General features: G+C 53.2%; 9 protein-coding genes across 9 annotated transcripts in view; 6 read left to right on the plus strand and 3 right to left on the minus strand.

Moving 5' to 3' along the window:
* Positions 1–916, plus strand: part of cdc42 (Rho family GTPase CDC42) — a gene marked incomplete at its 3' end in the record, with an annotated part of 1,525 nt that extends 609 nt beyond the window's left edge. The window contains exons 2-4 of the mRNA XM_025640371.1: positions 109–228; positions 417–795; positions 857–916. Coding sequence (XP_025495089.1) covers positions 109–228; positions 417–795; positions 857–916 — 559 coding nt within the window. The remainder of the gene's footprint in view (positions 1–108; positions 229–416; positions 796–856) is intronic.
* Positions 917–1,709: 793 nt separating this feature from the next.
* On the minus strand, positions 1,710–3,356 carry BO82DRAFT_381309 (agmatinase). The gene is made up of 3 exons (XM_025637840.1): positions 3,113–3,356; positions 2,912–3,038; positions 1,710–2,834 (listed from the first exon to the last, which is right to left on the minus strand). Exons 1-3 carry the CDS (start codon positions 3,239–3,241, stop codon positions 1,819–1,821), a joined length of 1,272 nt encoding a protein of 423 aa, XP_025495090.1. The 5' UTR covers positions 3,242–3,356; the 3' UTR covers positions 1,710–1,818.
* Positions 3,357–3,659: 303 nt separating this feature from the next.
* BO82DRAFT_303779 (putative beta-ketoacyl synthase (Cem1)) lies at positions 3,660–5,908 on the plus strand. The gene is made up of 8 exons (XM_025632163.1): positions 3,660–3,953; positions 4,166–4,332; positions 4,384–4,491; positions 4,556–4,627; positions 4,680–4,766; positions 4,820–5,086; positions 5,143–5,511; positions 5,575–5,908. Exons 1-8 carry the CDS (start codon positions 3,902–3,904, stop codon positions 5,737–5,739), a joined length of 1,287 nt encoding a protein of 428 aa, XP_025495091.1. The 5' UTR covers positions 3,660–3,901; the 3' UTR covers positions 5,740–5,908.
* Positions 5,909–6,278: 370 nt separating this feature from the next.
* Positions 6,279–10,906, plus strand: BO82DRAFT_389893 (uncharacterized protein). Its single transcript, XM_025638483.1, has 6 exons — positions 6,279–6,722; positions 6,851–7,024; positions 7,248–7,952; positions 8,018–8,423; positions 8,751–8,755; positions 8,878–10,906. The coding sequence occupies exons 1-6, from the start codon at positions 6,704–6,706 to the stop codon at positions 10,452–10,454; spliced, it is 2,886 nt and encodes a 961-aa protein (XP_025495092.1). The 5' UTR covers positions 6,279–6,703; the 3' UTR covers positions 10,455–10,906.
* Positions 10,907–13,627: 2,721 nt separating this feature from the next.
* BO82DRAFT_351691 (uncharacterized protein) lies at positions 13,628–14,217 on the plus strand. The gene has a single exon (XM_025634491.1). It carries the CDS (start codon positions 13,800–13,802, stop codon positions 14,061–14,063), a length of 264 nt encoding a protein of 87 aa, XP_025495093.1. The 5' UTR covers positions 13,628–13,799; the 3' UTR covers positions 14,064–14,217.
* A 979-nt stretch (positions 14,218–15,196) lies between these two features.
* BO82DRAFT_212682 (TFIIIC subunit 6 family protein) lies at positions 15,197–16,842 on the minus strand. Its single transcript, XM_025630717.1, has 2 exons — positions 16,519–16,842; positions 15,197–16,436 (listed from the first exon to the last, which is right to left on the minus strand). Exons 1-2 carry the CDS (start codon positions 16,630–16,632, stop codon positions 15,372–15,374), a joined length of 1,179 nt encoding a protein of 392 aa, XP_025495094.1. The 5' UTR covers positions 16,633–16,842; the 3' UTR covers positions 15,197–15,371.
* Positions 16,843–17,149: 307 nt separating this feature from the next.
* BO82DRAFT_372177 (uncharacterized protein) lies at positions 17,150–19,674 on the plus strand (the record flags this gene model as incomplete). Its single annotated transcript, XM_025637305.1, has 3 exons — positions 17,150–17,198; positions 17,897–19,143; positions 19,216–19,674. The coding sequence occupies 3 exons, from the start codon at positions 17,150–17,152 to the stop codon at positions 19,672–19,674; spliced, it is 1,755 nt and encodes a 584-aa protein (XP_025495095.1).
* A 1,727-nt stretch (positions 19,675–21,401) lies between these two features.
* Positions 21,402–25,704, minus strand: jhd1 ([Histone H3]-lysine-36 demethylase; the record flags this gene model as incomplete). The annotated part of the gene is made up of 2 exons (XM_025636843.1): positions 21,402–22,322; positions 22,375–25,704. The coding sequence occupies 2 exons, from the start codon at positions 25,702–25,704 to the stop codon at positions 21,402–21,404; spliced, it is 4,251 nt and encodes a 1,416-aa protein (XP_025495096.1).
* A 1,015-nt stretch (positions 25,705–26,719) lies between these two features.
* BO82DRAFT_329043 (putative pre-mRNA branch site protein p14) lies at positions 26,720–27,595 on the plus strand (the record flags this gene model as incomplete). Its single annotated transcript, XM_025633037.1, has 5 exons — positions 26,720–26,837; positions 26,989–27,012; positions 27,147–27,203; positions 27,277–27,404; positions 27,495–27,595. The coding sequence occupies exons 1-5, from the start codon at positions 26,806–26,808 to the stop codon at positions 27,593–27,595; spliced, it is 342 nt and encodes a 113-aa protein (XP_025495097.1). The 5' UTR covers positions 26,720–26,805.
* Positions 27,596–27,936: the final 341 nt, after the last annotated feature.

The raw sequence follows: 27,936 nt of genomic DNA on the forward strand, positions 1-27,936 counted from the left end.
CCCCCAAACATACCCCCCGTTTCTCTGCCCCCTTTCTTAGGTGTACTGGTCTTTTTGGCCACTCTCTTCTTGAGCGACCTGCTAATTCGTGTCTCTTCTATCTTGCAGGTGTGTTGTCGTCGGTGATGGTGCGGTTGGAAAGACTTGCCTGTTAATTTCGTACACAACGAACAAGTTCCCCTCGGAATATGTTCCTACCGTCTTCGACAACTATGCTGTCACGGTCATGTAAGTCATTGCACTCTGGCCCTTTGCACGACGAGCACCCTGAAACACCTTTGGGTGAAATGCGCTACATCATGCCTTCGATCGCGTCATTGCCGCCCTCTCTTCCTGACTTCGGATCCAAGATGATCACATTGGCGACTCTTCCGCAATAGATAGCTGACTCGATGACTATCATTCTTGCGCATTAGGATTGGCGATGAGCCATACACCTTGGGTCTCTTTGATACCGCCGGTCAGGAGGATTATGATCGCCTCCGTCCTCTTTCCTACCCCCAAACCGATGTCTTTCTCGTCTGCTTCTCCGTCACTTCCCCCGCCTCCTTCGAGAACGTCCGCGAAAAATGGTTTCCCGAAGTCCACCACCACTGCCCTGGTGTTCCTTGCTTAATTGTTGGCACTCAAACCGATTTGCGCGACGACCCCGCTGTTCGGGAAAAGCTTTCTCGTCAAAAGATGCAGCCCATTCGCAAGGAAGACGGAGACCGGATGGCCAAAGAACTGGGTGCTGTGAAATACGTGGAGTGCTCCGCCTTGACGCAGTACAAGCTCAAGGACGTCTTTGATGAGGTTCGTTCTGCCAGCGCCCCGTGATTTCGCATGTAGACGAAGCTGACAGATCGGTTTGAAGGCCATCGTTGCCGCCCTGGAGCCTGCTCCCAAGAAGTCTAAGAAGTGTGTGGTATTGTAAAACAATCACGTCTCTTACATCGCAGGCTGGTACGCGCCAGAGGATTGCACACTTGTCGTCGGGGCATCACAGACATGTCGTATGATTTTGGAGGAACGGATTGTTTTATTTCACAATACGGAGTTTTGGGAATTTCACCCGGAGGAGGAGCTGGCTTACTCGACCACCGTCTAACCTGAGACTTTTACGTGTTTCTGTCTCCGATCATTGAGTGAATATCATCCATGCAGCCCGCAGCCCTGACACCCGAGTGCAAAACCCGCCGTGACTCGGTTGCACCGGGGAAACTGCTGAGGGCTCTCCTAAGCAAGAACAGGGCCACCAACATATACTCTACCATATCGCCCATCAGCTCGTCTTCCGATTGATGCCGTGTACAACTGGCCCCCGATTTGAACCCCTCCGACCTCTTCCCACTATCTTTGCTCATCTCTCCGTGCTCATTCGATTGCCCTTCCACTGTCTACTTATCTCCCTCCCGCCTTATCCGATCCTTTTCCTCTTCTCTTTTCCCTTCTACTTCCTTTCTAAACTCTCATCGTCTTTATTGGCGTTGGAAGTCGAGGCGTCTTCTTTTGGCTGGCTGATGGTTCGATCTGTGTTCTTTTTCTTCTTTTCACATCCCTCAATTTGTTATCATGCCTATCACAATTTGCTGTGCAATTTTCACCCAAATCGTTCGTGCGAGGCCTGGATTAGATAACACAGATACAATAGTGATGACCGAAGTTTCATTTCAGATTCTATCATTCGAGATTGTGTTGCGTGTAGAGAAGAGTTGGACAGAGATGGGCCCGACCATTGATAAGGGCATGCTTTTGCTGGGATGTACCTGCATCATATTGCTAAATGACCTCACTGACTCATTACACACATAGCATCATCATCGCATGCATCGCATTTCACAGCTCGTCCTTGACCTCCTTCTCAACTGCGACGTCCTCAACCTCAACCTCGACTTCAATTTCGCCCTCGGGCGTTGCTTTGCGTCCGTACCACCCACCCAGATCCTCACCTGCACCAGCCTTGACCATGCTGGTGATAATCTCAAAAGCAACCTGAGCTGCTGCCAGAGCCGTGGTCTCACCCTTGTTGTCGTAGCTAGGCGACACCTCGACAATATCCGCACCGACGATGTTCAATTTCTCAATGCCACGCAGGATACGGATGAACTCTCGGGTCGTCCAGCCACCAGGTTCGGGGGTACCAGTACCTGGGGCGGTCGCCGGGTCCAGAACATCGATGTCAACGGACAAGTAAACTGGTTGTTCTGGATCCAGACCGATGCGCTCGATAATCCGATCCACGATACCCATGGGGCCCAGCTCGTCAATATCATCTGCGTGAATCCGCATGAATCCCTGCTCGGGGCCAGGGTTGGTGTAATCACTATCGTCGACGCCCGTCAGTCGTGTGCGCAGTCCCGCATGTGCGGAGGTCGCATTGCAGATGAGGCCCTCCCGGCTGGCCTTGTGAAAGAAGCTGCCGTGGTTGAAGTGCGACTGCTCCGAGAGCCAGTAGGCCGAGTACCGCACGGGGTTCCAGGTATCGAGATGCGCGTCGAAGTGAAGCACTGTGATGGGCTTCTGGTAGATCTGATACAAGGCGCGCAGGGCAGGAAGGGCAACGCTGTGGTCGCCTCCCAGCGTGACGAGCTTCGACTTTCCGGCCGAAATCCCCTTGGTGCCGTACGTGGAGGAAGCGCGGGTCACGGCCGGCCGGGAGCCCAGCTCCAGGAAGGCTTCGTACATTTGCCGCTCGGCCAACCCATTGTCGAACGGGGTGATTGGAATGTCGCCACAGTCCTTGACCGTTGCCCACGATTGGTACGGGTTGATTCCCGCTCGGGTGTTGTAGCTGGTACCGGCCATCTGACGGGCGCTGGCCGCACGGATGGAGCGGGGGCCGAAACGGGCACCTGTTGTTTTTGAGGGAGGCGTTTAGGCAATTGGGCACGGGGAAGATAGGGCGATGCAGATGGCTATTGGAGCTTACCTGGTCTGTAGCTGACTGCCGTGTCGAAGGGGGCGCCAATAACGGCAATGTCGTATCGCTCGTCCGGTTCGACCAGACACTTGACAGGCTTCATGTGGGCGAAGCTGGCAATGCCGGAGAAGGTAAACTTTACAAATTGTCGAACGTTAATGAGGTAATTAAAGAAAAGAAGGGGTGGGGAAGGATTCTTGATTAGCCCACCTCCTGATCCCATTTCTTTAGCAATTCCTCGCGCAATCGCTCGGGGATCGTTTCGTCATTGTCGTGATGAGCGTGGGAGAGAGCGGTGCCGGCCAAAGCCAGACAGGCTGCCCAGGTGAGGGATCGCATCGCGCAATTGGCAATTCTGCTTCTCTCTTGGGAACTGTAGACAGTGAGCAGTGGGAATAGAGTTGAAAGAAAGAAGCTTCGATGCAACAGACTTAGGGGGCGGTGTCTCTTATAGGAATTTAGAGCGCTGAGAGTTGATCTTCCCTTCGCTCTTCGATGACCTCGTCCAGGCTCCGCCGGAGAGGAAGTGGACGGGCTTATCGATAGGGGATGCGGTGCTGATTGGCTGTGTTGAGGAACCCGAGAGGTAAATTGACGGCCTTGTGGCCTGGTTTCTCTGACGTCGTGAGAACCTTCCCTTTCGGGTTGCTCTTCGGCATTTCAACAAGACCATTCCATCGATTATTATTCAATCGGATTTCTCATCCACTCCTCCTCCACATTCTTGGCTTTGTTCTTACTATGGACTACAGTGTATGAGTGCATCAATGAATGTGTACGGTCTCTGTGAGCCCACTTTTAGTCCTCAATAATTGGTTGCATCTTCCTACCCGCCGTACCAGTCTGGTGGCTCTAGATTTAGCTCCGAAATAACCTACCGCGGAGCTTTGCTCGGTCTTCCTTGCCTTACCGAAAACCTTGTCGAAATTCAGTCCATACATACAGACAGGTAGACCGGCAGACAATCAAGCAGGCGTAACTCTTTCAATTCAGAATTCCATGCGTCGAGTCGTTGTAACAGGGTTGGGAGCAGTCACACCTTTGGGGGTAGGTAAGTACTCATTCTCGATTCAAAATCAATCCGCCCGCGTCTGCTCCGCGGCGTGTCCCTTCAACGGTCTCCGGCTCCACTCCTGGCATGCCCAAAAGGGAAGGTCGAGTACAACTTCAACTGCTTGCCCAGGAGGGTAGCTGGACACGAAAGCGGGACCTAATCGTTTCCTTTAGCTTTTTTTATTTTCCGTTTGCTAAGCTGAGACGCAGGCATCCGTCGAACATGGAAACGTCTGTTAGACGGTCATTGTGGCATCGTCAATGTCGTGCATCGCGATGCTAGGTTCAAGGACGTGCCCTGTCAGGTCGCTGCCGTTGTGCCGCAAGGGGCCCGGAGCGAAGGCGGATGGACGGCTTCGGAGTGGTTAAGCAAAGACGTGAGTATTGCTCTGGTCATTGCATAGGCTCCAACTGATCGTCCGTGGCAGGATGAGCGCAAGATGGCTCGATTTGCGCAGTACGCAATGGCTGCTTCGGAAGAGGCTTTGGAAGATGCCGGCTGGATGCCCACGACTTTTGAACAGAAAGAAGCAACGGTGCATACCCGAAGTCAAGTTTTCCACTGGTGCTTTGTTTCTTTACTAAGGGTGTCATGTCTAGGGGATATGTCTCGGGTCGGGTATTGGTAACTTTGACGAGATTTACGACACGGTTGTGGCGTATGAGAAGGGAGTGAGTGTCCTTGTTGAACATCAAGGATAAACATCAGCTGAAACTGTGCCAGGGTTATCGCAAAGTGTCGCCTCTGTTTGTACCCAGGTTGTTGATTAACCTCGGTGCTGGTCACATCTCTATGAGATATGGGCTCATGGTTGGCAGACAAACCTCCTCCCAATACCCTATCATGACTAACTTGACATCTAGGGGCCGAACCACGCAGCGACTACAGCATGCACCACAGGTGCACACTCCATCGGCGATGCAGCCCGATTCATTGCGTGCGGTGATGCTGATGTGATGCTCGCCGGCGGAGCGGAGTCTTGTATCCATCCTTTGGCGGTTGGCGGTTTCGCTAGGGCCCGCAGTCTGGCTACCAGCTACAATGACAACCCGCAGAAGGCTTCTCGGCCATTTGATGCGGATCGAGAGGGCTTTGTAGTAGGAGAAGGGGCTACAGTGATGGTCCTAGAGGTAAAGCCTTCTTGGGGGCGGATTATCTTTCCGTCAAGTGCTAACCCTACTTTTAGGAGCTCGAGCATGCGAAGGCACGAGGAGCTCGTATCTATGCGGAGCTTAAAGGATACGGCTGCTCTGGGGACGCGCACCATATGACTGCACCCAAGGAGAATGGAGAAGGCGCATTTTTGGCCATGAAAAAAGCGCTCAAGAACGCAGGGCTTCCGCCTTCCGCTGTCGACTACATCAATGCCCACGCCACTTCAACAGTTGTGGGCGATGCGGCGGAGAATAGTGCCATCAAAGCTCTGCTTCTCGGTCCAAGCGGAAAGCAGAAAGCTACAGAGGTCAATATCAGCAGCACCAAGGGTGCTGTCGGCCACCTTCTTGGTGGTGCTGGCGCCATTGAGGCCGCCTTTGTCGTTCTCGCAGTCAATGAGGTAGGCGTGTTCTTCTCAGACTCGAACAAGCTTTGTCGTGGAAATACTAACAGTGCAAATCAGAATGTCATGCCGCCAACAATCAATCTGGAGCGGCTAGCAGATGGATTCAATTGCAATTATGCGCCGAGCGAGGCGCAAGAGCGCCGTATTGACGTGGCTTTGACGAACAGCTTTGGATTTGGAGGTACCAACAGCAGTTTGTGTTTCTCGAAGCTCATCAACTAGATGAGGTGTCTCATCATATTGTTGTGTGGTCTTTTTGCATAGATGCTGCACTGTATCAATAGCATGTACAGTAGTTTAGCGTGGACATGTCATACTTCAGCTGCAGAGGATACCTTGTCCGCCTCTCATCGAGATGTGATGCTGAGATACTCGACACAGTCAGGTTATGAGAATGTATTTTATAGACCATTACTTAATCCTAAATAATCAGAAGTGTTCAGAGGATACGTGATCTGCGTTACAAGCCTAATGCCCTCGATCTATGTTTGGTGTTTGAGACTGGTCAATAGTTCAGCTCTTTCTTCTCAAGATATGATCAAGATACAAGAGAAAAGCTCAATAAGCTTCAAATAGATAGACACATATTCTCCAACCTTGAATCGATTGTACATGTACACATTGATCTTGCGATTTCCACCAAGTCAGAGAAGCAGGGATTCCTTCACCAGTCCGCGCACGTGACCCAACCCCATGCGGGAAACCCCCCTCTCTCTCCCCCGGCCCCGGACGTAGCCTCGACCATCGCATCGCAAGCCACGCTACTATTACTACAGCTGCTGCTGTTTCAACGCTACGCCGTCGTGCTGGGTTGTCGCAACATCCCGATCCTAACACCACCCCTCCTCCCGACCAGTCGATCAGCATCCCCACTGAATCTCCTCTCCTTAGACACGATCTAGCTGCTTCATCTCCTCCAAAACCCACCACCCTTTCGTTCTTTACATGACAGCGTCCCGCCCGTCGTCACCCTCACTCTCTCTCTACGCTCCGAAACCCGCACCGTGGACATATTATCAATCTTCCCAGTTTTGCAAAGACGGGCCACGGTAGTAGGGAAACGAAATATCACCAGCCGTGGTCGTAGTCGTGGTCGTGATCGTGATCGTGGCTTCTTGGGTTTATATCACATTTACTATTCGAATCAGCCCTGCCCCCGGGGCTCGTTGTGTCGAGTTTACAAATCATGGCGACTTCCAATAACGGTGTGTTCCGCGTTTTTCTTCTCGTCGCTATGTTTCTGTCTGTGTGTCTGTGAGGTCGTAATGGAGGGAGAGGGATGGCGGATACTACTGGAGAAGAATATTGGGCTAATCCGTGACGTACGCTGCAGCCCCCTCGGTCGCATCGTCATCATCATCATCATCATCATCATCAACAACAACAACAACAACTGCTGGCAGTCTCGTTAATGCGTCCGGATATAAATTCTCCGAGAAGGATGTGAAGCCGGGGAAGATCAAGTTGAAGAAGTCGGCGAAGCTGGGGGGTAGGAAGAAGGCTGATGGTATGTTTTTATCTTTCTTTACTCGGTTCTCATCTTCCCCTCGTGCTGTGATTGTTTCTATTTGGGAAAGGTGCGCTCAGGATTCCTGGGGCGGAGGGCGGAGGGAGGGTGAAGATATTGTTTCGATGGGTGGAAAGAGACGCAGAAGACGTTTGGGTTTCCTTTTGGAACTAGGGAACTAGAAGGAAAGATGCTAATGAAACCTCTTTCACGCGCGATGCAGAACCCCCGGCCTCCCCCGGCTCATCCCCAATTCTTCCGGAGATCGACGAAAAGACTATGGCCGCCTTCCCGACGGGCAAGCCGCGGGAAGAAGATCATCTGGAGACGGTCATTTGTAAGACCTGCAAGAGGCCGGTCCTCAAGCAGAATGCCGTGGAACACATCCGCGGCTGTATTCGAGCGAAGCAGGAGAAGGCGCGCCAGCGGAAGGAGGCGCGCGATGCGGCCAATCGGGCCAAGGCCGGCGATAAGGATGATACCGAGGAGGTGGGCGTGGGCGGCGCCGGCACCGGCGGTGCTGGCGGACCCGGCGGGGAGAAAGGGGAGGGTGGAGAGGATTCGTCGATGAAGGGGCAGAAGGGCGCCAAGAAGAGCGCCGTGAAGGGAATGGCGGTGGAGATCGGGGCGAAGAAGGGCACGAAGCGGAAGACGGAGGCCGGGGATGGCGACGACAAGGATAGCAAGGAGCAGCCCAAGACGAAGAAGAAAAAGAAGGAGGAGCCCAAACCGAAGACCGCCAAACCGAAGGGTCCCGTGGATGTCGAGAAACAGTGCGGTGTTACTCTGCCCAATGGGGCCCAGTGTGCGCGCTCTTTGACTTGTAAGAGCCATTCGATGGGTGCGAAGAGAGCGGTCCCTGGGCGTTCGTTGCCATACGACATGTTGCTGCAGGCGTATCAGAAGAAAAACCAGGCGAGGCAGCAGAGTAAGTTCCTCTTTCTTCTCGTGTCAGTATAGTGGAAACCGGCGGGGCTAATGGACTTTTGACAGAGGCTGCTATCGACGCCAACGCGCCGCTGCAGGACGAGCAAGATAATAACGGTCCGGTCGACTCGGATGAAGAGAAGGATGCTGTGATGGCGGCGATTACGCGCTCGCATCCACAACCCCTTGTCAGTCACACCTTGATTCCGACCAAAAAGAAGTACCAGTATGTCCGCATCAAAGAGATGCTGTCTCATGCTCTGGGCGGCTCGCGCGGCGGTGGCCTCTTCTCGACCGGCGACCATACCTCATCTACGTCTTCCCTCTTTTCCGATGGGAATCTTTTCACCCCCGTGGACGAAGTCGACATGGCTTTACCGGTCTCTGGAACTGTGCAGGATAATGCGACAGATGCTGATGCGAAAACTCCGGCGGCACCTGCACCCAAGAAACTTTCCGTGGCGGCAAGCTCGTGAGTTTCTGGTCGCGTGGGCGAATGGTTTATGAATTCGGTACTTTTTGACGTGTTGGATGGCTTCTTCAGGTTGTTGCCCATTGTTTATTGAGGGGTTACAAACGGCGATGGGTCAGCGGTTGGAGGCATGGACGGGTGGGTGACGGCGTTCTAAGGATGTTTCAACTTTGCTGCGCTCTTTTGATTTCTGTGATGATATGATACCCCGTGTTGAGTGTGCTTGGATGCATGCATGCATTGATTGTTGCGTTGCTTGGTGTACAGTTGTGTCTAAAATGGGTTGACGTGTGATTTGATAGAGATTCTAATGCAACTTCACATCAGATATTGTCAGTTTGTACTACTTCTTAGACCTTGTCCATATTACGAAACCTTCTTTGATAAGTTGCGCGTGTTGTTCACCTGAACACTGTGGAGTACTAAACTGAGGGCATGTCAATGACTGCCTCAGGCCACCACCGCGATCTCCGCCGAACGGCGACAAAAGCCCGCCCACCGAATGCCCTTTCTTTCACCTCACACTCCTTTCTTTTAACACCGCGCAAAGCTCGGCGCGGCTTTGCAGGCGAGGCCTCGGTCCGACCTCAATTCTTTTCCAACTCTCAACATACGTTCAACACTCTACAGACAGTCCAGAAGAACCCCATCGCCCGCCCCCCTCAACTCCGATCCGTCCATTGTCGAGTCCACCTCACCCGATTGAATTCCGATCCCGCCTCGCCCTTCTTACCTACCTACGCACCCACCACCCCGCCCTCCTCCTCCTCCACCAGCTACAAGATGGGAAACTCCGTTCCCGACCTCGACGCGGTCGGCGTGAAAGCCGAACCGGAGCTGGCCGACATGCTCCGGCGCGAGGTCGCTAGTCTTCTGGGGCGCAACAACCTGAACTTTCCCGGAGCGCAGCCGGTCAGTTTCGCGACGCGACATCTTACCGAACTCCAACGGGAGGACTACTACGTCTGCGAGAAGACGGACGGCATCCGATGCCTGATGTACTTTGCGCACGGGGAACCGGACTCGGAAACGCCGGAGGTGCACTACTTGATCGACCGCAAGAACGACTACCGGTGGGTGCCGGGGCTGCACTTCCCGCTGCCCGGCGACGACACCTTCCGACAGTTCCACGTGAACACGATCGTGGACGGCGAGCTCGTGAACGACACCTACGAGGACGGGACGCAGCAGCTGAAGTTCCTGGTCTTCGACTGCCTGGTGCTGGACGGGCAGCCGCTGATGCACCGCACGCTCGACAAGCGGCTGGCCTATTTCAAGGAGAAGGTGCTGCGGCCGTACAACGCCATGTACCGCAAGTTTCCGGAGGAGATCCCGCACCGCACGTTCACGGTGGAGGACAAGTCGACGCAGTTCAGCTACGGGATCGAGATGATGTTCCGCGAGATCATCCCCAAGGTCAAGAAGATCCACGGCAACGACGGGCTGATCTTCACGTGTCGGAGCACCCCGTACAAGATCGGCACGGACGAGCACATCCTGAAGTGGAAGCCGCCGGCGGAGAACACCATCGATTTTCGCATGAGGCTGGAGTTCCCGCTGCTCGAGCCGGACACCGACGACGAGGCCGAGGGGGTCCTGGAGCCGTACGCGGACTACGAGGCGATGCCGATCTTCCATCTGTTCGTGCTGCTGCGCGCCAACGAGTACCAGCCTTTCGGGGAGATGTTCGTCACGCCGGACGAGTGGGAGGCGATGAAGGCCCTGGGCCAGCCGCTGGATGATACGATCGTCGAATGCGCCAAGGATGATCAGGGCCGGTGGCGGTTCCATCGGCTGCGGGATGACAAGTCGGACGCGAACCACATCTCGACGGTGGAGAAGGTTCTGGAGAGTATCCAGGATCGGGTCACGGAGGAGGACCTCATCCGCATGGCGCCCGCAATCAAGACGGCGTGGAAGAAGCGGCAGGCGCTGCAGGAGGAGGAAGCGCGCAAACGACACCGACAAGCTCCTGGGGGCAATGGACCCCCGAACGGCCACAACGGGGTCAAGAGGAAGTTCGAGGAGTGATGGTCATTCTTGTGTTGTTCTTTTTCATCTATGATTCTGACTCTCCCGCGGTCGATGAGCTCCTTACTACTCATGACCTTGGCGGGGAAGGTTGGGCTGGCCGGTTGATTTTGGTTTGCGAGGCGTTAGGTGCTGGCGGGTGGTGTGTGTATGTTGTTGCATGCGTGCTGCTCAATTCCTTCGGGGTTTCATTTCTCAAGGCCCGAATGCTTTCTTACTAACTTATGTCGTGTTTCTTTTTTTTTCATTTCAAGTCTTCTTCTGTGTATACAAGAACAGCAACCGGCCTCAAATGTCGCATGTTGCACCCAGGGATAAAGCAAGCGAATGGATGTAAATGGTATAGACTCGCCCATCTCCCCTTCATCCTGTGGGCGGCCAGGGTACAAAGTAATGGAATGAGATATATTTACAAAGGAAGGGTTAAAACCGCCCGACCTCGAAGAAACAAGAAAGAAAGCCGCGCGTTTGTTTCATTCCACAATCGAAAAACAATTTCATGCTATCCGTCTGGTAGTCTTTGCATGTCGACATGCTACTCGCTGGATTCTGACCGGAAATCCTTTCCACAGAACAAACTGGGAGAGGGAGAGGGAGAGGGAGAGGGAGAGGGGAAAGAACTGGTAAGTTCTTTAGGTCGGGAACCCCCTCGGTCGATCTTGGTTGGAAATGACTTTCCCTGGTGTGTGTATGTGGGGGGGGAGGGCCGGAATAGATATGCTCTGTACTCTGTATAGTTCTGTGCAATTTTTTACATGTAGTTGTAGTGGTAGTGCTGTTTTATGAATCTGTTTATGTAGGTGCGGTGTTCTGGCCGGGTTACCTATTCCGGTAATCAAGTGTGTAGGATCCAGTCTAGAACCATCCCTTTCTTTCAGGTTTACCGCCCTGTCCTGCCTCGTGCAGGGTCTTTTTTTTTTTCTACTTCATTTTTTTTTGTTTAGGTTGTGGTGTGTGGTTGGGTGGGTGGAAGGATATCTGGGGAGAGGATGGGGGATGGGGGATGCAGCTAGGTAGGCAAGATCGACGACGGAAATGTACGATTAAGTAGAGTCCTCTCTCCCTCTTTTCCCCTTGCTATGCTGCGGTATGACATCAGTGGATATGAATTATGCATATGCACTGTACTGTACATGTACATGTACATGTAGCTGGCGGCGGCGGTGGTGGTGGTAGTGGTGGTGGAAGAGCTGCGAATAGATCGTTGTATGATGATGATTGAAGATGATTGAAGATGAAGGGGGAGATAACTAGAGTGTATGAGTGACATCAATGGCACTAATTGAAGGATGGCTATTCAACATCCAATACATTGGTTTTTTTTTTTTCTTTTTTTTCTTTTTCTTGTGGTTGAGGGCTTGCCTTCGGGGGCAGGGCGATGAAGGCCGATAGCAAAGAGAGGGTTTGACTAGAGCATGTGCTGCTGCTGCTGCTGCTGCTGCTGTTGCTGCTGGAGCTGTCGATCATGGCTGCATGGGATGATCCGCTTTGCTTGTTTTGTTTCTCGTTTTCTTTTTTTGTGTACGGTACTATCTCCAGAATGATGGGGGAGGGATGGAATGTGGGGGATGGATGGGGACTCGGGGAGGGAAAGGTAGGGTCTCTATGTTTGATGGATTCTACAGGGTGCCGTGCACTACAGTCCTGTACTGTACATGGTAGCATTAGGTGGGAGGGAGGGAAGGGAGTCTGGAATGAATCATGGATGACTCTGGACTACTGGAAAGGGACAATGCAGTTGCAGTTGCAGTCATTTCTGGGGTATGTTTACCAAGGGCTCAGTATACCACCAGACGGGGGGGTAAGGGGAGAGGGAGAGAGGATCGGCTTTTGGTGGCGTGAGAGGAGAAAATAGAAAATCAATTACTCAGTAAGAAGATGAAACCGGGGGCTGTCGCCACTCATTGAACACTGTGACTGTTGACTTCACGGATTCCTAGTGGAGTCTTTCTTTGTTACTGAGTATCGTTCTAGGAGTGCTGAATGAAGTGTATGTACAGTACATACTGTCCACATACTCCGTGAGTGGACTCGTAAGTCAACATATCTTTCCTCCAGGTCAATTCCATACTCGGTCCAGCTTCTGGCATCCATCATACCCTGGGGTACTACTCATCTTCGTATAATGGAGTCCTTCCCCTTGTTTCGCTTTCCCCACAAAATGCACACGTACTCTGTACGTTTCTCCATCCCATCCCATCCGCCCTGGCTGAATTCATCCTTACCCTCTCCATCCCTTGGCGACCCGTTTTTTTTTTTTTTTCTTCGATTCTTTAATTCCTTTGCTCTTCTCCTCCCCCGGAAGAAGCTCAGCTCTTCCCCGGAAGTCCTCCCGCCCTGTCCTGTCCTGTCCTGTCCTGTCTTGCCGTCCCGTCGTCGTGGCAAGCATGCAGGCTTCGAACCCACCCTTTAGACTAAGTCGCTGGGTGAGGCGTCCCCAGCCCTGAACCTAGTTAGGATTCTCGATTCGAGGACCAGGACCAGGAGTAATAAATAGTACAAAGGATCGAGCATGAGAAAAGATCCACCGTCCGTGTAGAGTCCACTTATTCGACTAATTCGCATTGGAATTCCATCTGTCGTTTTTTAAAACCCTCGAGCTACTTCCCATCCCCAACAGATTCACCCCCTACACTATTACTTCTTGAACGAATAGCTGTGCTTCCTTGTATACTGTTGACTGTACACTGCTGGCATCGAGTGGCTTGTTCGCCCTGCATTCTGTCGTCCTCCTTACCCTTCTTTCATTGGGTCATTGTTCTCTGTCAATGAGGATTTAAAAAGCATCTCCCCCTACCCTACCTGTTCCACTCAATACCTTCCGCTTAACCAGACACTGCTCGGAACACGACTTACTACAACTACAACTACAACTACTACTCTTACTGTTACTGCAACTGTTAACTATCTTAATTCAACTTCTGATCCACTTAACGCGGTAAGCATTTTACTGACCTTCCATTGACATGACTGCGCCCCGGGAATCCATTTTGCCTCGGCGAATTTCGGAGTTCCAGCATGTATACCCCCGGAGCTTCCCTCTCGGCCCTACGGGTCCTCGTCTGCCGAATTGTCACGACGAGTTGCCATGTGCCCGCCTGCCATCTGATATTACTTATATTTACCTTGACCCACGTCTTTTAGATACCGTTCTTGCTAACTCTTCAATCGCAGTGCTATCACTCTAGCAACTTACTTACAACCTCCGCCTCCAGGAAAAACCTATCTCGACTCAGAAACCCCCCCCCCCCCCCCCCGAGAATCACACATCTACAACCCCCGAACTACAACCCCGTTACAACCATAGCAACACCACCACCGAAGAAAAGCATAATAAACGGCAAAATGGCCAACACGTCCCCGCAACGTCATCGCCCTACTCTCATCACCCCCTCCTGTTCCTCCACATTCCCACAGGACATCTCCGCCGCCATCCTCTCCGCCGCCAACCACATCCCCAAGTCCATCGCCGTCGAGTCCGCAGCCCGCACGGCCAACGCTGCCGGGCCAGCAACCCCAACGACGAGTACAGGGCTCCTGGAGGTGCCCATGCCGCCGCCTCCACCCCCTCCGTCGCCGGTCGAGACGAGAGCGCTATGGAGCCGGTGATTGTTAGAAGAGAAGCAGTGGGCAATCGCTGTGTCTTCCCTCTCGCCCTATTGCAAGAACTCGGTTTAAGCTTGGTGCTGAACCTTCTACTTGGACCCAGCTACAATATCCATGGGGGGAGGGCAGGGGGAGTTACGTTCCAACCGTGCGGACTTCCTTAGTGTCTTTTTTTTTTTTGTGTGCTTAACATTGGGTTGCGTGTTGGCTTTTCGGTTGATTTCCTGGTGTCGGTGGGTCAAAATTCCTTACCTCTTTTCATTGCTTTCGGAGTGGTTTTGCTACTGGTCGTGGGGGAGTTTTTTTTCTTTGTCTTCAGTATGGAGTGGGGTATTATCTTTTCTACTTTTGATAGCCTGGTTCATTTCTGTTGCCTTATCGTCAACTGGGATGGAGATGGTGTGTATATTATGGGGTTGGGGGCAGCGGGGCGGTGATAGCTTTGGATAGTAATCATGTCAATGGAATGAGATTGATTGACCAAACCAAGTTTGATGCAGCGGACTTGAGTCAGAGTGTTCTTGCTACTGTGCACGGCTGCTCGGGATTGATCGACCTTTGGGGAAAGTAGATCAGAGCCTGTTACATCTATGTGTATGTTGTTGTTGGTGTTTGTTTTGTCTTCACGGGGGCGAGCGAACAGACAATAATCTTGAATATCCGATGATATAGGATGAGATCACATTTCGTCATTTGTTAAGGCAAATAAATCATTTCCATTCTAATCCATCCCTCTCAAAGCAAACGTGCATGCCATCCAATCATGAGGATCAACCCTGATGGTGAGCGCGTTGCAGATCCCCGGACTCCCGGTCACATGCAGAGTGGGAAGTGCGCATACACATCTATATTATACGTTGTGAGTACCTGCAGCCCGAGACCCCATGACGCCAAGGGTTCATCATTGCCGGCATGGCAGAAGACCGACCTCGGTACAGTACATCCGTACATGGTATCGTGATGGTAGCTCCAGGGGTCTAGCTTCTACGCGGTTGCGGTAGTTCTCGTCTGCTGCAGGACGCTAGCTACCTTAGCTGGAACTTAGTAGGGGAGCGTGCATGCAAAACCACCGAGCCCATCCCGGATTCCGATTCTCTTACTCATACTCGTTTCTGTTCGGCGTTCAGGATTTGTGCTGGCGAGCCTCGGTAGGGCCGAGTGAGCCCGCCGGGCAGTGTGGTGGAAATAGTACTCGTGACTATTAAAGCTTGTTTCCCCTTTGAGAGATGGACCTCTCACGTGACCCCATCGAAGAGGATCAAGCGTCCTGACCAGGAGATGCTGTACAGTCAATCAAAGAGCATGCATGGATCAAGGCTGCAGCTGCTGAGTATCTCGACGAGCCTGTGAGAGTAACTCTTCCGGGTCAAGGTACTGGTCGTGACTTGGACCCCGCGTGGGATCCTCACCCGCAACCTCCGGCTGTCCCTCCACGCCTCCCATCTCAATATCATGATCATTGCCATCATCGTCGTCATCGCTCTCCACCTCCCTCTCAACATCCTCACCCAGCCGGGTGTACAGCGCCTCCAGCTCCGCCATCGCAGCCGCATCACCCTGCAACGCCAGCTCATTCAAGCGCTGGATTTCCGCCAGCTGTTCGTCGGTGCGCGCCCAGCCGAGCGCCCGCCCGCCCAGCGACGATGCATGGTCCGACTGGATCCGTTTGGTGCTGAAGACGGTCCGCACCGTGTCCGTCTCCCCCTTGCTCCGCTTCAGACTGGCCAAACGTTCGAGGAACCGCATTTGGTTGCTTGCGGGGTGGTTGGGGGCACGGATGATCCCGGTCGTTGATACGGTGGGTGCCAAGCCGGCCGGGGGATGGTCAGACCGTCCTGGAGGGCTAGGGTCTAGCCCTTCATCCGATCCCGGTGTTGCTGATGCTGTTGCTGCTGCTGCCGCCGTCGCTACCGCTGAGGATTGGCTAGCGGAGATGAGGTTGGCTTTGCGACCTATAATCTTGATGCTGGGGGCGGCGAGGAGGTCGTAGTTGTGACCGTGACGGAGAGGAGCGTCGGAGTGATCTGTGCGGTGGGTACTGTACGGGTCGTGAGGTGCAGTCTCCCCTGGTCGTTCCTCTGCTCCTCCTCTCCTGCCTTCGTCTGGACGAGCAAAGATCAGGTCCGTGCCAAGTTGGTCGGCCCAGGTGCCGCTGAAGATTTGGTTCTGGTATGATATTATGGGATTTGGGGTGTGAAGCCCAAGGATCTGTAGGCCGTCGGATGGGGACTCGACATGAGTGAAGTCAGCGGCATCGGGCTCGTCGGAGATGTTGGTGGCTGTTGCTGATGAGGCGGCAGTCGCGGAAGGTTGTCGACGGCGAGGCGGTCGAAGTGGGCCGTGAAGAGAAGTGAGGTCAAGGGTGAGGTAGACGGTCTAGATGGGGGGGATCGGTGTTAGAAGGTGAATAAAAGACGAAGAAAGATCCGAAGGAGGAGGGAGGGATGCCAAGGCGGACCTCAGTTTCGGTGGGATGATATTCATATTCATAGTCGGAGTCGATGTCGGAATCGGGATGGGGCTGGTCCACTAACATGGCCGGATCGACCGGGATGGGCGGCGGAAGCGACATGGTGTGGTTGTTCTATAGTATGGGTCAATATGTTCCCTGAAGAACCGTGAGTTGAAGAGTCTATCCATCAACCATCATCCATCAACATGAATCGGTTTAAGACCGGCATATCAAGGGCGGTGAGCCCGGAATTGATCAATCGGCCATCGTGGGCGGCTGCCCGATTGGGATAAAGATCTATGGTTCTGTAAGAGTAACTCAAACTTATCGACGGTGTAGTCATCCTCCTGCTCCTCCTCATCACCGGCTCTTCTTCTCGTCACCAACTACTCCCCGTACACTCTCTCATCCGCATCCCTCACCGCATGATCCAGCTGATCATCCAACACGGACTTTCTTAAGTCTAACTGGTTTCAGCCTTAACTCATCGGTTGACGAATGACTGCTGCATTGCATCATTCATTCCCTTGGCTCTGCTTTGGGCCTTAGGCTTGTTTCTGTTGTCTCTCTCGCTCTTGCTCTCGCTCGACGTATCGCTCCATCATCCCCACTCCCATCAGTATCATTGTTGATCATCATGGCTTCCTATCACCACCACCATCGTCATCAAGACAGCAGTAAAAGCAGTAAGTGGATCCCCGTTCCGTTCATGTGTCTACAATGTGTGTTGTCTCTCCCGATTCATTGTCACCGGCTCACCGCGGAACGGGCATTCCTCTCTCCACCTGCATCCGTCCGTCTCCAGTTCCCATCCACTCCCCCTCCATTATGATCTAATCATTTGTCCCTCTTTCCCATCCTTCCATTCGTCCCTGAGTCACCGATGCCCTGTTATTCTCAGCCCTAAACCATCCCATATATGGCGATCCTCTTCATATCCGGATGTCCCCGGATGCGCCGCCCTGGCTCTGCCCTACCCGGCAAGCTCCATGACCAACGAAGAGCCCTGACTCCATTCCTCAATTGCTGTTCTCGACCTACGGACCTGGTCCGGCTGACGGATCATGGCCGCGTTTCGCTCGGCTTCTTATAGTGTCTCCCCTGCTGCCCTGGCGCCCAGCTCGGGGCCTGGTTACTCGGTCTGATTACTGTTTTTCTTCCTCTACCCTCCTCTGCTTATTATTCTTACTCTCCTCCTCGTCGCTGCTCTGTGCCTCCTCCCCTCTCAGGACTCATGATCTTTCGTCCCCTGCCAACCCTCTCGATGCGTTCGCATTGATCGCTGAGCCCGATCCATCGTCGACCACGTCTGCTACTTACTCGAACGGGCAACTGGTCACCCACCCTTCGTCGGCCACAGCCCACCGTGATCTCGAGAATCAAGTTCGCGATCAAGACAAGGTCAGGTCGGTAGCCTTATCGGCCCAAACGCATTCGCAACCCGCCGACGCAGCTGTCTCTGTGAGTGTCGGTCAACAGATGGTGCGCGCAACGACCGCAGCGATTCTCACTCTATCCTCACTGATTGCCTATGTCGTGATCAACAGTGTCGCTCGCGCTGTTAATCCGTCGGCCTTCATTTGGTACGAGGAGGATCAGGACGAACGTCGCTGGATTTCGTCATCTCCATCCTGGCTAGATCGGAAAGCCTGCCGCTGGTTCGGCCTATGTGGGACCGCCCACTTTCGCTTGGTGCGCCCCCGCTTCGGCCACCGCAAGGCCGTCGCGGCGGCTGGCCAGGGGTCCAACGAAGACTTCTCCGCCTGGCGTGCCGCCCAATTCAATGACTCCGCCCATCCCGAGGCCGCTTGGGATGAGGCAGAACGCTCCCGCCGCGAGATCCCGGACTATGTCTTCCAGTATGCGCCGTTGGTCCATTTGTTCTCCGATGAGCAATTTTGGCCCAGCGACATTGCCGAACACCTGTACCATATCACGCCGATGCTCAATTACACCCCCGTCCAATCGTACTGGGATCATCCCACTTTACATGACCTGGATCAATTGAACCAGTGGCAGGATGGGCACAATGTGTTTCTCACCAGCAACGACAATGTCGAGCATCGACCTTCGTGGATGGAAGGCGACAAGAATATCCCTGACGATCCTGATAGTGATTTGGAAAAGTCTTGGCCTGACTGGGATGCGCGGGTCGATGGGCCCATCCCGAATGACACACCTGGCGACCGAGCGCAGTGGTACGATTCAGCCCATGCCCTCCGCGAAGGAGATAACTTGGATGGCGGCGACAACGATGCTGAGTGGTCGCCTGAAAGACTCGGCTACTTGCGCCCAGAGGATCTACAACACGATGAAGGTTTGCGGGACGAGTTGCGCAAACGGTTTGGCGGTGAGCCCATCCATGTTGAGACTACAGGCGGGCGCAGCAATGCGCCAGCCATCCTGCTGGTGATGGACAAAGGCAACGGCATTGTGGATGCCTTCTGGTTCTTCTTCTACAGCTTCAACCTCGGCAACGTGGTGTTGAACGTACGATTCGGCAACCATGTTGGGGACTGGGAACACTGTCTTGTGCGCTTCCATAATGGCCGGCCCAAGGCCCTCTTTTTCAGCGCACACTCAGCGGGAGAAGCATACAGCTACGAAGCCGTCGAGAAGATCGGCCAGCGGGTAAGTCATGATAAACCGACACTGCTCCATGCGGCCCCGGTTCGCTAGTCTCTCCCACTAACCGTGAACCAGCCCGTCATATATTCCGCACTTGGCACCCACGCTATGTATGCAACTCCTGGTGTGCACGCCTACATCCTGCCTTGGGGCTTGCTGCACGATCAAACCAATCGCGGTCCATTGTGGGACCCACTCTTGAACGTGCACACATACACGTATGACTTCCCCAGCGACATGCTCCGGGCCTCAACTGTCAGCCCCTCAGCGCCTATTGAGTGGTTCTACTTCAATGGGCACTGGGGCGACAAGTTCTACCCGTTGGGCGATGAGCGCCAGTACCGATTTGCGGGTCAGTATCATTATGTGAACGGGCCTTTAGGCCCGCGCTTCAAGCACCTGAATCGGCACAAGGTCTGTCAGCAATCTGACGACAGTCCTTGCGTGATCAAGAATTACATCGGTGAACAGGCTCGCCCTCGCCGCTGGGCAAGTGCAGGTGTCGACAACCCGACTGAGCATCCACGTAATTAGTGGTTGGTGTCGGCTGTCTCTTTCTACTGTTCGTTCTTATAATTATTTCTGCTAACTGCCATTTTGGTGGGATTATATACCCCTGCATGTTTTGACCTGCATGATTGCATTGATGACTGGCGTTCTGTTCGAGTCTGGGCTGGAAACCAACGAACCACGAGGCGATGATAGACATGAAAATCACGGAGTACGTACCACTAACCATTTACCTACATGATATACATCGTTGTGTTTGTCCAGGCCGGGGATCATAGGCAGTGGGTTCACGGCCTGATCGTCGTTATTATCTTTTATGTGTATCTCGGTCATTTAGTATATATTGATGTTGACTGGATGGTTCTGGTGATGAATAGAAACATATTCTGCAACTCTATCTCTCAATCAAGGACATCATGCTAAACACGTCAAACATGCCCAAGTTGATGTATGCCGGGGGGGTTGACCTGATCTCTGAACTTTAGCGATCAGCACAACTGGCAAGTTTGGCGGTCTTTCTTTTACTCTGCTTGTTCAGGGCTACCTAGTACCAACTTGAGCATAAACAGCCAGTTGGTCAGTCCCCATAGTCTCGGAAATCCACGATTCAATGTCCAATGACTCCACCGGGTTAAGCTAGATTCCTCCAATGATCAAGCCCCCTAAGTAGCAGGAGGGGAGCGGAGGCGGCAGGGAGTCCAGGAGCCTTTGATTGGGCCCCTGGAAACTATAGAGCAACGCGCACACACCGCGGCGGACTACCTTAGAAGTGGAGTGAGTATCCCAGAAATTACCTCAGAATATCCAGTCCAGAGATAGTGAGGGTTGTTGCGAAGGATCAAACAGAATCCCAGCCCCGTAAGCTACAGCGTGCTGCTATATATGTCTCAATTGGATCAAGGAGGTCAAGCAGGTCAAATGAAGATTCTTGTTATGGAAGATTACTCGCTACAATCATATAAGACGGGAAAAGTGCAAGGCAAGCTAAGTATGGGCAGGCAGGGAGGGGTAATACCATGACGCAAAGGGAAAAAAAAAATAAAACTCATCGCAGGCACTGCAAGGTTGCGAAAAGACGGAAGGGAACGATCAACAACCACCCAGGTTTCGTCCAGCAACACGAAGGGAATGGGTTCTAAGGGATCCCCGGATTAAGATGAAGAGTAGAAACAGCGCTGGAGTCAAATGAGTAGCAGCATGGAAAGCAGTAGGTCGCCTCATATTCCGAGGACGATCCTTCCCATATGGGAATGAGATTTGAACGTTGACCATGGGTCAGGAGATAAAGAGAGAAGCCAGAAGGAACGACTGGACCAGAAAGAACATCATCTAGACAGTCGACTGGCCGTATCGAAACAGCCCAACCGTAAAACAACAACGCCGGATACACACACCACACACACACACACACACACACACACACACACACAAGGTGAAAAAAAAGGCTGAAAGGGTTCTCAAACGATGTAAGCAAGACGGGGTAATGGAAAAGCTGCAAAACACCCACCCAAAGAACAGAACGCCAAATGGAATCGCAATCCATGAACCAGACCAAAGAATGATGAAAACAACAAGCATTACCATGTCCGTCAGACTCCCCCAAACTCTCAAACTCCGCATCCTAGGAAAAAGCCGAACCGGTGGGTTGAACCCTTCTCGGTTCGGACAAGCCGGTTGCCCGATGAAGGTAATCTAGATATATCACTCAATAAAATTAAACCCAGCCCCTGCTGAAGAGATCAACGGTCAATTCACGCCCTCGTAGATCGCTTCCGAAGACCGAATTCAGCTTCCTGAAGTTCGCGGATCAGACGAAGACTCTCAGCATCCGGCTCGTCGTCAGCAGCACGCTTCGTGGGTCTGTTGGATTGGCCCGGGGAAACTGAGGCTGCAGTAGAACGCTCGCCTTTCTTCTCATCCATCGGCCAGAAGCTCTTCTTCGCATTGTGTGATGAAGAGGGCCGTGATGCTGATTTCTTGGGCCCCGAAGATGGGCCGGGAGTAGGCCTACGTACACCGGTGCTTGACGCGCCGAAGGATGAACGACGTGCGCTGGGCGTGTGCGTCGTCGACTTGCTCGTTTTGATCACATGAACTTCAGGAATATACCGGTCGACCTGGCGAGGCTGGCGGGAAGAGTGTCGCGAGCTAGACGTGGGCGTATGGAGAATCACAACATGCTCTCCTTCACCATCTACATAATCGTTGGGAACGTCGGTATCGTCCGCCAACGAGGTCGGTGGCGAGACGAGCGTAGCTGTGGGCTTAGACGCAAGAGCAGAATTGGCCTCGTTTGTCACCACGGTGTCGGACTGAAAGGCAGGCGGTGATGCGTATGAGGTCTGTCCGAGCTGGGCCTCCTTGTCCGTTGCCGCTTGTTGTGGAGAATCTTGGTCTTCATGAGGGAGGTCGGCATATGGATCATGGAGGTCCAGATCCTTAGAAGCATGACCGACATGGTCTACATCCAGCATAGCGTGATCTCGACTACCAAAATGAAGCGGCCGAGACACAGGAGAAGTACTTTCTTGTTTCATCCGTTTGCTGACACCGGCGCCGATTCCTTCTTCATTGGGACGTGGCCGTTTCACGGAGGCCGCGGCTCGTGGCTTTGCTCGTTCTTGAGCTTTGATTGGATCGATTCTTCCATACTCATCATGGATACACCGGCGCTATGATCAATTAGCATATGTATATCACGAGATACAGAACGGCATAACGAACCTTGCTCTTCCGACAGTCGTCACAGGCCTTGCTCCGACCTTTCTTACCGGTGTTCTGCCCTTCGGGGCTGAGTTCATTGAGCCTGTTGGTCGATGCATGTGGGGTGCCCACAGTGATCAATGACGCTTCAAAGCGATCCATGTTCCTACTGACGCCATTGTCCTGAAGACCTGCTTCCGATGCAATGGCCGCCAATGAGTTCAGAGCAGACGCTGCATCATGCGCCGGCGAATGGACCCCGGTACCAAAAGCACCCATGGCCGTCTGTTTGGATGATAGGCTATCATTCTGTTCGTCCTTGTGATGGCAGCGGATTCTGCGTTTGCGACAAGCATCACATGCAACCCGTTTGGGACCGAGCCCCGAGCCCCGAGGTGCTGTTCGAGGCTTAGGCACGGTCTCCTCTTTGATACCTGCATTGGCGCTGGAAAGACTCGGAGAAATATGGGAATCCGTGACCGAAGGCACACTGGAGCTGCTCTTGTTGCTCGATTGAATCGGCAGATCCTTAAGTGGCTCCGGGAGTCGCTGCACAGCCTGTCGCTCGGCATAGGTACGTTGGCTGTCCACGTTGCGCTCTGAGCGACGACTAGGTCGTCCAGCTGGCTTTTTCTCCACAAGGGTGAGTTTTGGGTTGCTCTCGATCACGCCGGGGCGAGTCCACTGAGGTGCTTTCTCGTTTCCACGCTTCCATGCGACCCATATCCCAAACTGCTTAACAACGTCGACTGGATCGCCTGGCGTCTTGGGTATTGATCGTTTGACTGCATTCCTAGCATCCACCGTTACCCCTTCCACAAGGTAGGACCCAGCGATCAAGGCGGTACGCAGAAGGTATTTTGCAAGATCTGGCAGACCTTCCAACTCTGCTTGTGAATAGAAGCGTGAGTTATGATAGGGAGAGCCTGGCGGGGCGGTGTTCGTCCTGTCTCCGAATTCATAGTATATGGGATAGTCTCGATGAAAGCGATAATTTTCGTCCTGTGCAAATGCGTCGAGAACGCCCTGGGGAACCGGGTCTTCCTCGAGGTACTTCAACGCGGTATACCACTGAATTTTCTGGAAGAACGGGTACCGGAATTTCCTTGGTACCTTGGTGTCCTTCTCAATATTTGCAATCTTGATCTGCATCCCATAATTCAGCCTTGTCAGGAAATTGCCCCCAATGACCAGACTATTCTCCGGAGTCCAGACAGCATGGATCCAGCCAGAGGGGATCAACATTGTGTCGCCTTCGACAAGGTCTACGCGGTAGCATTCCTTGGTTTGGTCACCGAGGAAGGTGGTTTCCTGTGCGGGCGAATTGCACCATTCCTCATATTTCTTCAAATGCCTGTCCGTAGGCGGGATGAAGAAAAAGGTCTTCTTGCCTTTCAGAATATGATAGTAGACGGACGACCCCCCAAAGTCAATATGAAAGTCGGTGTAACAGTCGGCCACTGACATCAAGCAGTAAAACTGTACTTTTGGGTAGTCTCCCACTGCTTGGAGTTCTTGGGGCCAGACTGAATCTTGCAGGTCCAGATCACGAACCACCTTTGGTCGTCGGATGAGCCTGCCCAATGGACTCTGGGACACTTCTAAGCTGATGACATTTCGCACTACCTTGTCACCTGTGCTCTCATAGTAATCAGCCCATTTTTCCATGGTCCATCTCTTGTCCTCTCCTTGTTGAGATTTGACATCGATGACTTCGACCCTCTCTTCGGGTCCGTAGAGCTCGGCCACCTGTCTGACCGTCAAGCCTTGGGGTATCACCATGTCCAGTTGATCCTGGCCGCAGTCTAACACCTGCTCAAAGCTTTGCTCGCCCGCATCGAGATGGTCTAAGAGTTCATCAAACATCTCTTGCGTGGGCGCTTCCTGCGCTAGTGCGTCCAAGTCCGAAGGAAGCGTTGGGGCCGGGTTTTGAGTATTCCACTCGGCAGGAATGACTATCGGTTCTGTCATGCCACTGCCTCTTTCGAAGTACTCGGCCGTGATGAGCTCCGGGCGCATGCGGGGGAAATTCTCAGGGAGGAACCGAATCTTGCCTTGGCGAATAGGTTCAATGTAATGATGTTCTAGTGAATCTGTTGCAGCTTTGACAAGCCCTTGGTTCAGACCAGCATAGTCGATTGCGGTACGGGCGCGAGATGACTTGCGAACAAATGTCGTCCGTCCATGCAAGGGCCCACAGGCGCGGCAGATGAACTTATCCACAGTCCGCACCTCTCTATCATTCTTGAAACCAGCGCAGACGATATGAAACCAGCGCTTGCAGCCATCACAACTGATCCAAGTCACATCACCTTGCTCACCAGTGTCGATTGGTATGCGAACGAGATTACAAGCAGCACAGCTGGCCTGACCGGACTCCTCCGACTCTGTGTCGTCTTCCGTCTTGGGAGGCAGGTCCGCCGGCATCGATCCTGCATGTGGAGCGCGCATAACATCGGCAGCCTGAACATTGGATTGTGTGCCGCTGGAAATGTGTTTGTTTGCTGAACCCCAGTGATCGTCCTCCGCACCCTCTTCATCCTGCCAGAGTATCGGGGGAAGAGTTGAAGAACTGGTGTTAGGCCGCAAGCCCTGTATTGTTGGTCGCGCAATGGCTGCTGATCCATCAGACTGTGACCTCATTCGAGATGGTGGGAGGCCGTTATTGCTTGAAATAGTGTGGGTAAGGTTTTCGGTGTGAGCGGCCCATGATCCCACCGCGGACCCAATCCTATCGAAACGCCGGGTTTCACTTCCGGCGTAAAGAGCGTGCTCATCTATGCTGACTCGTTTGGCAGGCTGAATGGTAGGCTGGAAGTTGGTGGGTCGGGCAAAGTTCAATAGAAGCTCTGCATCCGTCTTCATGCTATCAAGCACCGCGGAAGAATTTGCATCGGGCACGGGCAGCGACCGGTGGGAATGGAACGGCGATTGATCTTTTTCGGAGCGCGGTCGCTTGGCGGGACGTTCGGAGGAATCGATGGGTTCGGAAGGGAAAAGCGACAATGCGGGTGTCGAGTTCTGAGAAGGGGGACGGTAGGAGAGAGGTGCGAAGGTAGGGCTGGTGGCTAAAGCGATGGTCGCGAGTGCGTCGATGGTCGAACTCGATCTGCCATGACTCGGTCGATGAGCAGCGGAATGATCTGTAGCATGATAACCGTTATGACTCGGGGGGTATGGGTCACGATCGGAGGCAGCCACCCTGGCGATGCTGCGGTCAATCCATGAGGCTCGGATGTCGGAGGTTGAACAGGGTGAAATCGGCTCGACGGCGCGTCGCGGAGGTGAGGGAGTGCGGTAGCGCGGTGGTCGAGTCCCGAGATGGGTAGAAAAGGATGTTGCACTAAGCATAATGAGGCCTGATGATGGAAAATCGAGCGGGAAAGGAGCGAGAAGAGGCCCGGAGGAGAAAAGAGGTGCTTGCGGCAGACGGGTGCAGAGCGGGGATATTTGACCACACGGGCTAAAGACGGGCCACCGCAGGCAAAGAGAAAGTCATTCCTGGCAGAATGGGAAGCGCACGAGGAATAATGAGATGGTATAGAAGTCCGAAAGGGAAGGTTGACGGAGGAGAGGTGGTGGGGGAGACGGGGGAGAGAGGAAGTCGACGGAGCAGAGTCGCACGGCGGAGGTTGAGGGGGGAAGTTGAGCGAGCCTCTGCCGACGGGCGGGAGAGAGAGCGCGCGCGCAAGAAAGCAGACGACGGAAGAGAGCTGCACTACAGTAAGGTGCGGAGCGGAGATAGAAAACGGCAAATTCGAGGAAAAGAAGATCAAGGAAATTTAGCGATTGAGAAGTTGCGCCTCAAGATAAGGCCAGAGAAGGAGGAGGGAGGGGGAGGGGTTTGACAAGGGACGATGGGCGGCGATGGAGGCCGAGAGGAGAGGGGAGGGGAGGAGGAGAGGAGGAGGAGGAGGAGGAGGAGGGAGTCGCCGGACGGAGGACGACGAGGCGCCCGGCGCAGAGACAGAGGGAGAGAAAGAGAGAGTCCTCGGCTATCTGCCTCAGGCAGCTATAATACCTAAAAAAGTATTGCTGTTGTTCTCCGTGGTAGTAATCGTTTGCGGCACCAGCCCCCCCCTCTCCCCCTCATGCATGACTGTAGAGTACTCGAACGCCATTCTAAATGATTATATCCTGATTCTGAAGCTAAACAAAGATCTACTGCATCTTTTCTACTGTTACGAGAGCTGGAGGAAGTTGATTCATCCTCACTTCTTGATCAAAGTGAGGCTCCTCCTCCGAGGCCACTAAACCAGATCAGGCAAGGCAGCCCAGTCTCCCGAACCTCGTGCTCGTCGCGGATATTGCTTCCCTCTCTCTTGCTCCTCTCTTGCCTGCTTCTCCTCTCCTCCTTCTCATATAACTTCCTCCAGACCCCCGTTGGGTATCTGACTCGACCTTGATCCCTTCTTTCACGTCTCTCTACAGCATCTACTGTCCCGCCCGAGAATGAGCCGAAAGCTCGCCCCCGAAGCCAATCGGTAGGTTCTGTTCGAACAATTCTACCCCTCCCCTTCTGGTAGCCCGCCATAGTCTCCCGCTGCGCTCTTGGGCTTCAGGATGCTTGGCCATGGGTTCTTATCTCTATCAGAAGGTTGGATATGATTGAAAGCATGACTAACGGGCCTCCAGGATTCTCTTTGTCAAGAACCTCAAGTATGCCTTTCCTCGCACTCGGAATCTTTTGAACCCTCCTGTCGATCGTCGCATCGCCATTAAAACGGATACATTCAGTGACACATGATCTCGTCGATCACGACAGGCATGCTAACGATTCGGGTTTTGTCTAGCTACAACGTAACAGCGGAGCAACTCTTCGACCTCTTTGGCAAATTCGGTCCTATCCGGTAGGCGGCTCCGTGACTCAAGCGCCATCGTCCACATTATCGTCAACTCCGCAACTAACGCTGTCTCCGGCAGACAAATACGTCAGGGAATTGCAAACAACTCCAAGGGCACTGCCTTTGTGGTATACGAGGACGTTCACGACGCCAAACAGGCATGCGATAAGCTCAATGGATTCAATTTCCAGAACAGATATCTCGTTGGTATGTTATCTCCATGCGGGGGAGACTGACTCTGAACGGGCATCGGATGAGGAGAATTGCGCGGCTGACCTTTGCTGCTCCGACTTCTAGTCCTATACCATCAGCCCGAAAAAATGCTTAAATCGAAAGAGGACCTGGCGGAAAGGCAAGAGAATTTGGAACGTCTCAAACAGCAGCATGGTATAGAATGACGTGATGATATGCTTTTTTTATCGCTTTCTCCGCATGCCCTTTGCCGGCATCTGGTTGCGTATTCACATGGGTTGGTTGTGGGGTTTTCGGCGTTTATTGTTCTCCTCTGGGTTTGATGATGGCTCTTATTCATTCATGGGTCTGAAAGGGTTGCCGGCGGGTAGAATGAGACTCGGGCTTGGCTGAAGTCCGGAGTAGAAAGTGGTACAGAATGGGTTATTTCAGGGCTGGGATCGATTCCGATGCACCGGTTAGTCACTGCTATCAATATAATCATTTCGATCGCCGGCCACTTGCGGCTGTTGCGGCAAACCTATGGAATGCGGCGTGGAGACGTCAT

The sequence above is a fragment of the Aspergillus uvarum genome (genome assembly GCF_003184745.1).
Source record: "Aspergillus uvarum CBS 121591 unplaced genomic scaffold BO82scaffold_9, whole genome shotgun sequence".
NCBI lineage: Eukaryota > Fungi > Ascomycota > Eurotiomycetes > Eurotiales > Aspergillaceae > Aspergillus > Aspergillus uvarum.

Bases quoted from the DNA above. Each gene is read 5' to 3' on its own strand.
- BO82DRAFT_381309 (XM_025637840.1), bottom strand. From the start codon at position 3,241: ATGCGATCCCTCACCTGGGCAGCCTGTCTGGCTTTGGCCGGCACCGCT. The intron at 3,039-3,112 runs GTGGGCTAATCA...CAATTTGTAAAG, and splicing joins TAAAGAAATGGGATCAGGAG to TTTACCTTCTCCGGCATTGC. The intron at 2,835-2,911 runs GTAAGCTCCAAT...CAAAAACAACAG, and splicing joins GGCAGTCAGCTACAGACCAG to GTGCCCGTTTCGGCCCCCGC.
- BO82DRAFT_303779 (XM_025632163.1), top strand. From the start codon at position 3,902: ATGCGTCGAGTCGTTGTAACAGGGTTGGGAGCAGTCACACCTTTGGGG. The intron at 3,954-4,165 runs GTAAGTACTCAT...GCTGAGACGCAG, and splicing joins AGTCACACCTTTGGGGGTAG to GCATCCGTCGAACATGGAAA. The intron at 4,628-4,679 runs GTGAGTGTCCTT...AAACTGTGCCAG, and splicing joins TTGTGGCGTATGAGAAGGGA to GGTTATCGCAAAGTGTCGCC.
- BO82DRAFT_389893 (XM_025638483.1), top strand. The intron at 7,025-7,247 runs GTATGTTTTTAT...CGCGCGATGCAG, and splicing joins GGGTAGGAAGAAGGCTGATG to AACCCCCGGCCTCCCCCGGC. The intron at 7,953-8,017 runs GTAAGTTCCTCT...GACTTTTGACAG, and splicing joins AAACCAGGCGAGGCAGCAGA to AGGCTGCTATCGACGCCAAC.
- BO82DRAFT_351691 (XM_025634491.1), top strand. From the start codon at position 13,800: ATGGCCAACACGTCCCCGCAACGTCATCGCCCTACTCTCATCACCCCC.
- BO82DRAFT_212682 (XM_025630717.1), bottom strand. From the start codon at position 16,632: ATGTCGCTTCCGCCGCCCATCCCGGTCGATCCGGCCATGTTAGTGGAC. The intron at 16,437-16,518 runs GTCCGCCTTGGC...CCCCCCATCTAG, and splicing joins ATCATCCCACCGAAACTGAG to ACCGTCTACCTCACCCTTGA.